The 13,695-nt window shown below is 24.4% G+C and overlaps 1 protein-coding gene across 2 annotated transcripts; it reads left to right on the forward strand.

The window, feature by feature from the left end:
* Nucleotides 1–974: 974 nt before the first annotated feature.
* Nucleotides 975–9,976, forward strand: LOC112591228 (thiamine transporter 2-like). 2 transcript variants are annotated; one of them, XM_025334981.1, is made up of 10 exons: nucleotides 976–1,254; nucleotides 1,751–1,931; nucleotides 3,763–3,933; nucleotides 4,214–4,430; nucleotides 4,501–4,631; nucleotides 7,306–7,455; nucleotides 8,448–8,550; nucleotides 9,053–9,245; nucleotides 9,325–9,466; nucleotides 9,865–9,976. In XM_025334981.1, the coding sequence occupies exons 2-10, from the start codon at nucleotides 1,806–1,808 to the stop codon at nucleotides 9,946–9,948; spliced, it is 1,317 nt and encodes a 438-aa protein (XP_025190766.1). In that variant the 5' UTR covers nucleotides 976–1,254; nucleotides 1,751–1,805; the 3' UTR covers nucleotides 9,949–9,976. The 2 variants fall into 2 exon arrangements, with proteins under 2 accessions (XP_025190767.1, XP_025190766.1); XM_025334982.1 differs by lacking the exon at nucleotides 9,865–9,976 and having other exon boundaries at nucleotides 975–1,254; nucleotides 9,053–9,268; nucleotides 9,325–9,417.
* Nucleotides 9,977–13,695: the final 3,719 nt, after the last annotated feature.

Here is a 13,695-nt window from a genome sequence, read left to right on the forward strand (position 1 = left end):
TAGCATAGAAAATTATTCTTAATTGTAACAGTAGAGTTTTATTTTTCTATTAAGTGAATTTTGAATATTTATCTATATTTCTATATCAACGCATATTTTTATTGAGAGGCTTAGTTTGATGTAGATTAAGAATTTATTATGGTCATTGTTCGATGTTTTTTTTTTTTTTATACAGCATTTGAATAAAACTATGGACTAGTTTATCAGTTTAGATATTCAATATAGCTTCTCTTAGCAGTATTCATTTTTTAAATTGTATACTTATAATATTGTATTTCAACCGCGTATAAAATAAATAAAAAATGTAGGTATTACCTAGGTATTTTTGATTAGATAAAAACATTCTAACTTTTTAAAACAAAAAACGTATACATTTTCAGATTTAATATGTTTAAAAAAAGTTAAAGAATATGAAATGAAAGTACAATAGGTTCATAAAAAATGTATCTCAAACCACAAGCTCTAGTGTACGATTACTCTATTGCAGTATAAAATTGGAGTACACTTTTTCGCGATAGAATAAATAACATTAATTTTAGTTTTATAAAAATCGTATTGTCGTGTGCTTCACGATACATAAGCTATAGACAATTTTATTATAATACCCATCAAAATATGCATTAGTACTTACAATATTGTTACAGTATGTAATACAAATAATACAAATAATAATATATGCGATTAAATAATACATATCTAACTAGAAGATTAACAGGTGGGCTTTACTTGATATGAATAAGTACCGCGAATACAATGATACCATGAAGCTCGATTAGTCGATAAAAAACGTTTCATATATTGTGCTATCATTTTTATTTTTTTTTTTTTTTAACGGAACGCACGTTTGTTGTGTGTGTGTATACTTTCTCTATAAAGTATACAGTTTGTACGGTTGATGTTTTATTTTTTATTGGTCTCTTTTTAGTTTGGTGATTACATAATTTTAAATTGGCTGACCTTCGTGTATCAAGAGTTCACCAACAGCAGTGCATCTGACCAGATCGCATTACCGGCACAAGGCACATTGTACGGCAACGAAATCACATATTATCATTATAGTTTTCATTTGATTCATTACAGTAATTCGTTGTTACCGGCCATTAGTTTTGAACGGTTTTCTGTTTGTTTTTCGTTATTTACCAATTAGCTAATGTGTTCGATGCAAGGAGAATACTTCGTATTAAATGATAAACGGTTTCTAATTTAATTTGAATTTTCAAAATCAAGTGCTTTTCATACTTTGCTGAATATCAGGTATTAACTATGCTGTTTTGTTTTAATTAAATTAGTACAGTATTGGTGTGGTGACAGAGTATTACGCTAATACACTGCTTTTTTATTACAAGTTATAACTATAAAATGTAATACTATGATAGCATTTTAATTGTTCAATACTATAGATAATAATATAATATATTTGAACACATTTTCGTTTTCATAATTTCACGCATTTACCTAATAATATAATGTATACTTAAAACCTTAACTGTGTACACGATAAATAGTTTATATTATATTTATTTATTTATTTACGATTTATTTTTTAAAATTTAATAATAGACTGTAAAACAAAATTATTTATTGTTCATTTTATTTTAATACTAAATTTATCGCATAAGGACATTATATACACGTATTCAAAATATATACAACCGTGATATTTTTGATCGAATAACTTATCAAAACTGCTTAGTATTTTTGTATTTCATAGGATATAGAAATATATAACATGTTTTCTTTATTATATAAGGTATTATAGTAGAAAAAATTATTTTCAAAATAAAATACTTGAAGAATCGGGTAAAATGGAAGAGTGGCTGAAAATAACATTGTGTGTAAGTTTGTTTGCAACTTTTCGGGACTTTCGACCAGTGGATTCATTTTATACATCATATTTAACCAGTCCAGCTGTAAATTTTACTGCTGAACAAGTAAGTTTTAATATAACTTATGTTTTATTATTGTTATACAATAGTAATTGTGGTTTTAAGACATACTTTTTCCTCTTTCATTTTTATATGGTAACAAAAGTTAAAACAAATAAAGTATAAGTTTATTGAAAAATACGACATTTTAAACTGATTAATTATTTCTTGAGTTTAGCTATTATATTTTGATAAAATTAATTATTAAAAATATTTTTAAAAATCTAAATATTTTCTTTTGCGATTAGTAAATCATGTATAAAGTAATTATTGTTATATGTTAATAATGTTTTACATATTAAATTCAAATAAAATAATCTATGATTGAAGAGGAAAGTATCTAATTTATTTGGGCGCATGTAAACTCCGCCACAAGTACCTTTTTTTACTGTAAACTCCGCCAGAAAAAAAAAAAACAGGTAAAATTGGGTTAATGTAACCTCCGCCACTGAAAAAAATTAGGTAAAATTGAATTCATGTAAACTCCGCCAGTGAAGAAAATCAAATAATAGTATAAAATCAATATGATATATTATTAAAAAAAAATTATAGTATAATATAATATCAAATCATATCGTTCACATTAAATATTTAAATCATAGTATAAAAAATTATAATAAATAATTCAAAATCATATTTTTCATAATAATAATTAATAATTGTCCACATTAAATATACATAAATCATAGTAAAAAATAATCACAGGTAAGAAAAAAAAAAACTGGCGGAGTTTACCATAGACCTATTATTACCTTTTTATCTCGACCGATATTAGAACCTTTAGTTTTTAGTTGAGTGCTATGTATTAATGTCTTATCTGTGAGATAATTTTTCCTAGACTTTTTAAGTATTTAAGTTAAGAATTTTTCTTTTCTTGCTACTTTTATCATCTTATTTTTTAAACAACTGTCTGCCTTTTTTAAATGTTATTTAGAGATTTTAAAAATTAAATGAATGGATTATTTGGAAAAGGAAACATGTTCGTTTTTTATTTTTTTATTTTATTACATTATAGATTCTTGTAAAATCGTTCAATACTTTTAGAAGAAAGATACTATTGTTAAAATATTGATGTAAACATTAAATCCTTTAAAAATCTGACCGTTATTACCAAATTAAATGTTTTGCCTCTCCTGTAAAATGTTAAATTTCTGGAATTTTCCCTTTTCCAAATAATCCAATCAAATGAATTATTGAATTCATTACTCAAAATATTTTATTGCAATGGAACATTATTAATTGAAATTATTTAAAAACAAAACAACTTATTATATTAACGATATTCTGATAGAAAATTACTGTGAATAATAAATTCAGAATGATATTAGTAAGCAAATCGGTTTTCATAACATTTAAGTCATTTTCCGAAAAACTAATTGTTAAGTGGATAGGTAGATACATAAATTTATTTTTTAGTTCAGTAAATTTTACAGAATATACTTTTTATATAACTATTTGTTATAATAGTTTAAGGTTTTAATAACAATTCTAAATTAATTTTTTTTTCAACCATTTGTTTTATTTTATATATTTTTATGGGTTCAAGGAAAAATATTGACAAATTTAACTGTTTTTTTTTCCATTACCAATTCTAAAAAAGAAAAAAAAATGTGAAAATTATAGAAATGGAGTTAATTCGTTCACTGTTTGACCCAAAATACATTCTAAGTTATAACATGATACTGTTATACTATAAGACACATTGTCAACCATATTTTATTTTATAAATATTTATTTATTTATTTATTAATATTAATTTGTGTTAAATTATTAAACCAGGCATCAATAATAAATCATTGTAAATTTTATTTTATTAATATTAAGAATATGTTTTTAGGTGACTGAAGATATTTATCCAATAAATTCGTATGCAACTACAAGTTTAGTAATTATTATGTTTATTGTCACAGACTATGTGCTTTACAAACCAATTGTAATGCTGGACGCGTTTAGTTCAATTGTGATGTTTTTGTTAGTTTTGGATCCTGTAACACTCTTAAAATCAAAAGTAAGTTTCATTGCTGTAAAGGTTAAAATGCATTTTCAATTAGAGTAAATTATTGTAACTCAACAAAGAGTTATAATATTAAATATAAGGTAAATATAATAAAAATTATAATAATATAATAGTATAGATAAATTTATTTTTGTTTAATAATCATATGTAATGAAACGTTTATTGTGTATTTTGTTTTAAATAGTTTCGTGTTAATAGTTTTTGAAAATTTAAAAAGTAGTTTCTTTAAAACAAAAATATAATTATACTTATATAAATCTTATGTTTTTAGTTGAGTATGGTATGTTTGGGTTTAACATCAGCATCCGAATTAGCATATATGTCTTACGCATATGCAAAGATCCGTGACCGCAAACTATATCAAAAGATGACAGGAATCGTTAGAGGTTCAAATCTCTTGGGTAAATGTTTATCGTCCACATTTGCTCAAATCGCAGTTTCATTTTTAAACATTGAGTATGGATTACTTGTGTATATTTCATTAGCAGGTAAGAAATTTAACATTTTAACCATGACTAAAATATTTTATTTTTTAGTTTTAGAATAATTGTATTTCAGGTTCATGTGTAGCATTTGTTGTTGCAATTTTTTTTCCACCAGTATACTCAAGTATTTATTTTCATCCCGAAGGTCCAAAAACTGCAACATCAAAAGTCATCTACAATACATTCCATAATCAATATCAGAAAGTAATTATTTATAATTCAGTAAGATATTAATATATTTTTAAACACTTTTAATACAGATTTTTTTATTACAAATAAATGTATAAATACTAAAATTCTTTCATATAATATAGGTATTAATATTTTATAATAATCAAATTTTTCGGTGTAGTTTTTCATTTTAACAATACTGAAGTCTATACCTTAAAATTTAAAACACGTTAAAGAGCATAATATTTGTATTTAAGTTCTTTGAGCGCGATCTAGCGTCAAACTTTACAGTTAAATCTTCAGATTCTCTTATAATGTCGTAAGATGGCATCATACAAACGTGTTTGATTGAAAATTCTGACGATAATAATATACAAGTTTTAAGCTGAATTTATTTAATTATTTTGATATTATTCTAATAGAAATATACGATTAATATAAAGAAGAAGGAACTTAAATCTCCAAATCTAGAAGCTGCCGTAAAATTATAATATTGCATGATTTTCAATAAATAAAAGGTTTAAGTACAAGGGCGGATCCAGCATGTATTTACGGACGGAGCACACTTTATAGGAAAAATTTTACTATATAGCGATATATCCCCCCACAAAAAAAAATTTCGATACTAAAATTTTTATTTTTTTTTCCAACGGGGGTGGCACTTGCCACCAGTGCCCCCTCCCTGGATCCACCCTTGTTTAAGTAATAATCTTGTGTGCTTAAAAACAGATAATGGGAATAATGTTTTTTTTTATTAAGTATTTTTTTTTTTAATTTTATAAGAAGTTACACAATCTATACTAAAAGCACAATAAGCGTATTTGCAGAGAGAAAAAAAAACACTGGATAATACGGGGGTAAGAAGTCACCCATTAGCAACACTTGGCATGAACATGTATTATGTTAAACTATGACTTGTGGAGAATAAGAGTGAGATGAATAAAGAGGAATAAATTACCGATTTTTATATTAAATATTAAAATAATATTTCGGCAGTTGGTCGTTTTATTTTTCATAGTTTTTCTATTATTCTATAAAAATGTGAAATATTTTATTTTCGAAGATTAACAGGTATTCAATTTTTTTATTTTTCTAATCTAATTCTTCTTAAAATATTACCTTTAAATGTAGTATTTTAAATTAGGTATAAGTTTTTTATGTTTATACAATTTTAAGGTGTAGTCAATTAACAGAAATAATAGTTATCACACAAAAAGTGGAAATTAACAGCAATAGTTTTCAAAAACCAAAAATGATAGGAAATAATACAGTATTGTGTGTTTAACAGTAGGTAGGTATCAATAAAAGTATAAAATAAATAACAATGTTATAGTGTTACAAAATCTTTAACGGTCAATATGCACAAATATATCGATTTTATTGTTGGAATGTTTGTGCGAATTTTCGGGTGTTTAACTCATTCCCCCTATTCATAAATTTGTCAACAGTTTACTTCTTATCAAAATAAAATACAATAAAACTTTCAATAGATAACCATAAATGCTGACAAGTCAAAGAGTAAGATTGCATCTTAACGAATACCTATCGATGAATACAATTGGACAATAAAATATAACTATATGTGTACCACAAGAGATGTTAACACAAAACAACAATGCTTCAATTATTCAGTCATGAATAAAGAAAAAGATTTTATTTTTTAGCTTTATGTAAACTTGATATTTTTTTAAATATTTTATAATATTTTATGTAAGCCGATAACATTACTATATATATACTTTTATTAAACATATTATTTCGTTTGTCAGTTTTAAATTACTATATACCTACATCTTACATAACTACATTGGTATAAAATATCAAACAATATAATGTTTATATTTCATAAAAGTTTAGCGTTTGTTAGAAATAATGAATATAATTATATTTTATTATTTATATTATTTTTTTATTCAAAATAATATTTATTTTTTGAACTATGATTATAAATAATAACCAAGAATATTTTTGAAATAGAATTTATTATTAAAAATCAAATTTTTTAAAATGATACTATTCTGCGTCCATGTGATTTAAGATAATTCAAATTTATAACTTCAATTGAATAAACAATACAATACAGACTATATTTAAAAAAATATTTAGATTTATTACATTTTTTAAATTTGTGATCATTCAATATATATATATATATTTTTAATTCAGAAATAAATTAAAAAGGTACAACGAAATATTGTTGAATTATGTTTTAACGTTGACTCGTAAAGTGATATTATGAAAATACCCTATGGTGGATATGTAAAGGTTTTCTCCGAAGAAAATCAAAATAGAGGCAAAAAAGCCACTTTCCACCGTTTCTTTAGTTTATTTACAACGAGTAATCCGTCAATTAAAACTTTATGAGAAAACAAAAGAATGCTTGTCGATGATAGTAATTATTTTCAAAAAGCTCTCATCCTATAATGTTGTAGTTTTGACATTTATTAATTAAATTGCCCGTCAAAAGCGAGATTTTCTTTCCGTGTTTGTGTTAAGACTACAAAAAATATATAATGAAGAATTTGGAACTTTAGTGTTGATGTAATGTCATTATTAATTAAAAAAAAAAAAAACAATTTATATTTTCTTTTTTATTTGTTCACGACGTGATTAAGTTACCGTTTACGACCGCTTTTGGATAGACATTAGACTAATACCTACTTGCTTATTGATATAAAAATGAAATTAATATTTATCTTTGGCACAGGACCTTGGACCATGTTTCGTTGAAAAATCTCCAAAACCTGTTCGAGTAGTATTGGATCAGCTGTATGCCGAATTAAGAGATGCGTACACTAATCCATATTTATTCAAGTACGGCATATGGTTTGCCTTCGCCACCGGAATCTATTTCCAGGTAACTTAAAATTTTACGTCATTCGAAATAGGAATTATACTTGCACACGTTTGTTACAATATAATAATATACCTTTTTATCAGTAAACATTATGTCTCACAAAAGTGTATAGAATGTCTGGAGTTTACAATATTGCGTTCTGTATTAAACATAATTAAATTATAACAATAAATAGTTAATAATCGTCATTCATTACTATTTTTATATCGATAGTGTAAAATAAAATCAGTTAAATCAATCTACCGTTTAATAGGTTCCTTGTCATTGGATAGGCCACCATGATCTAATGGACACGTTAAATTTGAATTTAAAAATATAAATAATTTCATAAAAATCGGTTCTGAGAAAAGGACACAAATCGTTCAGCATCTAAGGATGGTTTATAATATATTTATATTACTATAAATAATTTTCTATTCAATAGTTTATTTATTTATTATATTCATTTTTTATTCGTTTATTAAAACATTATTCTACATATTATTATTATTAACTTTCTTTGTTATTACTTAAAATATGAAAATATACAATTTGTACACTTAACAATGTACAATAAGTAAATTTTATGAGGTATGAAATCGAGAACGCGTATTTAAGGAGGTTTTCCAGTACAATACAATTTGCAGTGTAATAAACAGTGTATAGAGATGGTAATGATTGTAGTCTTGAAGGAAGAATTCATCCATTGATAGGATATCATGATTATAATTATTATAGTTTTAAAAAGTATTATCGTTTTATTTTTATTTTTTAATAACCTGCTCAATGAAAATTACTCCTACTATACAATTAGTAGGTTACTCACTTCAAATTTCAAAATACGAGTATATCGTAAAAAAATGCATCTGAAAAAATTTGATATCATCAACTCTACTTACAGTCGGCACTACATGTCCATCATCACAAGTTCGATTGGTGTTTTTTTTCATCAAGTCGTGCTGTGAGTTATAATATGAACTATAATATGATTTGACTTTCCGGCAGAATTACAGGTGTTGACATACAATGACGTTCTTTACTTGGGCTTAAACAAACGCGATCCAGTTAACAATAAGCTGTACAACGGTGGAATCGATGCTTTGGCTTTTATAACTGGTAAATTTTTAACATTTTATATTATTTTATTAAATCTTTGGTTATTATTGTAGTTTTACTGGCGAGCAAATGTAGCTTTTTAATAAATTATTGGTGCCAAAATGTTTGCAGCTTATTTTAAAATTATTTTCAGGCTATATTATATATGGGATAATTTTAACTTTTGATGTACCTATATTGTTGTATTATATTATACGGGTATATCTACAGTCTACACTCTACAGTATAAAGGTTAGATTAGGTTAGGTTAGGTTAGATTAGGTATATTAAGCATACAATTTTCAGACTTTCTTTTTCACTTTGATGTTCTAATGGGAAATTATCTGTTTTTGTGATTTATTACTAAAACGATTTAACAATTATTAGAACTATAATAATAGTTAATAATAATAGTTCGTGCTCCATAATTTTACAGCGTACATACGATAACTTCATTAACTCAAAATTGAAAATATTTTGACTTTAATTATATTAATCTGATTTCTTTTGAATTTTATTTCAGGAGCATTGTCTTCATACTGCATAGGATTTTTGAAAGTTGATTGGAAATCCACAAGTAATTTATTCCTTTTTGTCGGTTCGCTTTTGTGTTGCATAACGCTATGTGTCTGTTACGTGACAACATCATTAAATTTGGTGTACACAATGTACATTATATACTGTTTTGTATTTCAATCAATGAATGTTGTGGCTAGGTACCATTAAATTAACTTTTGACGTATGTTTATTTAACATAATTTCTTAAACTTATTTATTTATTTGTACGTTTTCCAGATCCGAAACAGCCAAACATTTAAAGCATGACAGTTTTGCTTTTATTTTTGGTGTCATATTTTTTATTTCATTAGTTGTGTCGAGTATCATTACATATTTGTTTGTACAAGGTACTATTATTTCAGTTTCAGTAAACGTACAGGTATTCGTAATTACTATTATGCAATAATGAGAAATAATTTTAAATTAGTAACGCGTAATTGGAATTTTGTTTGATGACTGAGATTGATGAGTCCATAATTTTATCTAACGATATCTAAAACGTCAATCCTCAAACTTCCATGGACCTATATTTAAATGATCTTTATTATATAGGTCTTATGGAAAATTCAAAAAACATAATTAAATAACGAGTTAGCACATTTTAAATTTCTCCGAACGCCAGTTTTGATATTATAATTTTAATCATCAAAGCGAATAACAATAACGTAGAATATATTATTTTAACTTTAAAATTGTTTCTCCAAAAATATTAAATATATAATCTTAAGATTAATTATTTATTTTGTAATGAGTTAATATTTTAATTGTTTTTTCCAGTTTCTGTTGTATGGGTTGATTAACGGTGGACTTGCTTTTTGGTTCTTTTTTCAAATGTGTATTGAAAAATGTGTAACAAAATAATTATACAATATTAGTTATTTTTAATATTATATGTTTTACTTTTTATTAATACCATAATGTTCTCTAATTGAATATGAAATATGTAACAAAATGATAATAATAATATGTAAGTTATTTATCTTAACAAATCTATGTATATAATAAACAATATAGCATGTGTCTTGTTAAGTTACCTACCAGATACTGTACCGTTGGATACACAAACAGTTGAACGGATGCATAATTTAATTATTTATCTATATCATACATAGATTATACTTGAAGGTAAAAATAATAATAAATATGATCCATTCGTTTTTGGGTTATTTACCAGTGAATATAATTATCTATTGATTTTATAAAATCTAATGAAACTAGTTTATGTAATTATTTTTATATTAAATAAATAGTTTATCATAGCAAAAAATAACTATAATACAATCATTAAACACAATAAAATATACACTAATAACTATATAGTATATTATATTATATACGTACATTTAGATATCAAATAATATTAACAATATTATATTTTAACAGTAATTGCCTGCATGTACCTAGTGTCTATATTCAATTTAAAACATATAATAATAATGACTATTATTATTTGTCATTTTAAACTTGTTATATGTTCCAACTTGGACTTGACTGTCAGCTTTTGTCGACGTCCATATCAGCGTAAACAAATATCTACTGTATGAAGACTGAAGTAGGTACTTCTGTGGTATCTACCTAGCGTAATTTTATGTAGTGCTGAAAATTTAAAGACTAAAAATAATAACTATTATTATTCTAAAGTTTATTTCGTGAAATAAAGTAACATTAAACAATCGTTCTTAGTGACAGAAAACAAAAATACATACAGATTGTTATCGTAGTACATTATGAACGAACAAACATATTTTGCATTTTTATAGGATTTATATACATGAGCGCATATAATTTTCTAGTATGCTTGTCCTTTGTATTGTTTGTTCACTCAGACAGCCAAACGTTGTCTCGGTATGATACAGCGGCGATGCATAAATATAAATATATCACCATTGGGTAGTAGCTACGTATTTTTAAGTTTTTGAGTGAAGCAAAATATGCATAATAAATCTATTTTAGTATATTCACGTTTGATACAATTAAGATGTAATATAAATTATAAAAATATTTCATTATTGATACAATTTTAATTATTTTCAATTTTTTTTCTTAGATATTTTTATAGAAATCAGTTAACTTTTTTTTTTTTTACTAAAAGTACAATTAGTTTTGATATAGTCATATAGATACATACTGAATGGCGAGAACTCATTTTACCAATATTATCCTTAGACACACACACATAGATATATAATATATATATGTGAGGATTTTATTTCTAAAATATAAGAATTATGACTAAAGTCTGAAACATGGCTTAAGTGTATATTATCCATACTAGTTGAATAAAGTAAATACTCAACGTTTAGAATCAATTTAAAATCATAATTTCGTATATTAACCGGCTATTTTGTACATTAGCCATTGATGGACGGATGAAGTAACTTATAAGAATTATATACAAAAACTGGTATTACATTATATTTTTAACGGTATTAAATGTAAGAATTCAGATATGAAATTAATTATGGTGCTGTTTTTATGACGTGAAAATCATACAAATACAATGGCACTGTCTATCGTTACCACTTATCTGGCAATTTATCGTATTTGATTGATGATAACGTCAGTTAAATTGAATTGTTTTTGGAGTAAAATGTGGGCGTATGTAATAAAATGTATTCAAAAGACTATTTTTACTCGTGTTTTGGTAAATTAATTGCAGAAAAAAGCCAGAATTCGATTAATTTGTTTTAAAGAAAATATTTTGAAATGAAATTAGAAATTAAAAATGCGAATTCAAACGGACAAAAAAAAATAAGCTCAGATTAGCACTGTGAGCTAAGTAATAAATAAGACATTTTAGAACAACATTAAACTAGATTTTAGTGTGATGTTTGTCTTGAACCATTCATTAAAGTAGACAAAGAGTATAAAAAAGATAGTTTCGAGAAACAACTAAAAGTATGACATTTTTAGATGGTCATGGTTATGAACATTATGCATGTAAATCAAATTACAAAACAAATAAATGCAAATGCACAGCGTCTGACATTTTATGCAATTCTAAATGTTATCAAAGTTTACCTTGTTTAAATAAATAACAAAAAACACGTTGTCTAATAAATAAAATTAATAATGTGTAATAAAATAGATTTTGTATCAAATAAAAATAAGCTTATAATCTTTCATCAAGTATATTTTAATATTTAATTGTTAACTTACAGTAATTAATTTTATGGAAATAAATATATAATATGAATTTATTAATAATATGATAATAATTTACATTAGCCATAAAACGACGGTTATAGTTAATTTAGCTGAGTAATGTATACATAATCCATTTTTTAATAGTTTTTATTCACGGTTTACGTCTGAATTTAGCAAATGTGCACATTATTCAGATAATATTACGCTCTTTAGCCATTTTCGAACTTAAACTGTAACACCAACATAAAAAAAATCTTTTTTATTTTTTTCTTACAATAAATTATCAATAAAATATATAATATGAATTTTGAATAGTACACATAAGATTTCAAATTCTACGATCAAATCTGTAATAGTAGGTAATGATATCAACTTTGATTAGCTCATTTTGTTGTAAAATGTCTTTATGGTTTTAGCTATTTTATTTAACAAGGTTTTATTATTTTGTTTTTCAATCAGATAATGTAACGTATATTTTCTATAGACTTTCATAATGGATATATCTATTATGTTATTTTATTACCTTCAAAACACGTTATAATGTAATAACTAATAACGTATGGATAAAATTCAAGTATAAAAAAAATTAAGTAATTTTAAAAAAATTTCTCTATTTTGTTAATTTCTTACAGTTGGTTTATTTTGGTAGTTATTAGGTTAATCTATTTCGATAATCTACTCGATGGTAACTCGTGTTATACATTTTTACTTCTATTATTACTTATATCGTATAGTTTGTAGTAATTCAAATTTGTTATTATTTGTCTAAAATTTAATATTTATTTGTAATTTTTTCATTTTAAAACATAAAACTGATAGTATATAATGAAGTCTGTACAATTAAATTACGAAATTAATCGTTAATATATTAAGCGTTTTAATTAATAACCACAAAATGCATTTAAATCATCAAAAGATTCCAGATTTTATTTTCTTAACCCCTAACAACTTAAGTCAAAATTGTATTGTTTAATTATTTATTAATGTTAAAGTAAAAAAAATGAATTGAAATTTGTAATTAAATGTATTATCATTTTTTTTTACATTGAACTTAATCAAATAATCGATTTAATAGTTAAGCTAATAATTGTTTTTTTTTTTGTTTCTTGCGGTAATTCATTTATATTAGGATTGAAAATTCATATATATTCATTTCTAATACATCTGATATACTCTAATAATCAAAGTGATCACTCTAGTGGATAGTCCAAGTCACATACTACGTTTGGATGGATTTTTTTAACGTAAATATATTAAATGTTAAACAAGCGACTCTTGAAAATGAAAATTTCACGTTCAGATACATTTTCTTTAAATAACTGAAAAGTTATTGTAAACAAAGGTCCCATTTATGTATAATAGTATGATATAACAAACTTTATTAAGCTACTTTTTAATTTATAAATTAAACAATTGTTGTACAGGCTTACGCAAGCTACTCAAATGTCATTTCAATTAAAA

This window comes from Melanaphis sacchari, unplaced genomic scaffold, assembly GCF_002803265.2.
Source record: "Melanaphis sacchari strain LSU unplaced genomic scaffold, SCAv2.0 Contig12_pilon_pilon, whole genome shotgun sequence".
Taxonomy (NCBI): Eukaryota; Metazoa; Arthropoda; class Insecta; order Hemiptera; family Aphididae; genus Melanaphis; species Melanaphis sacchari.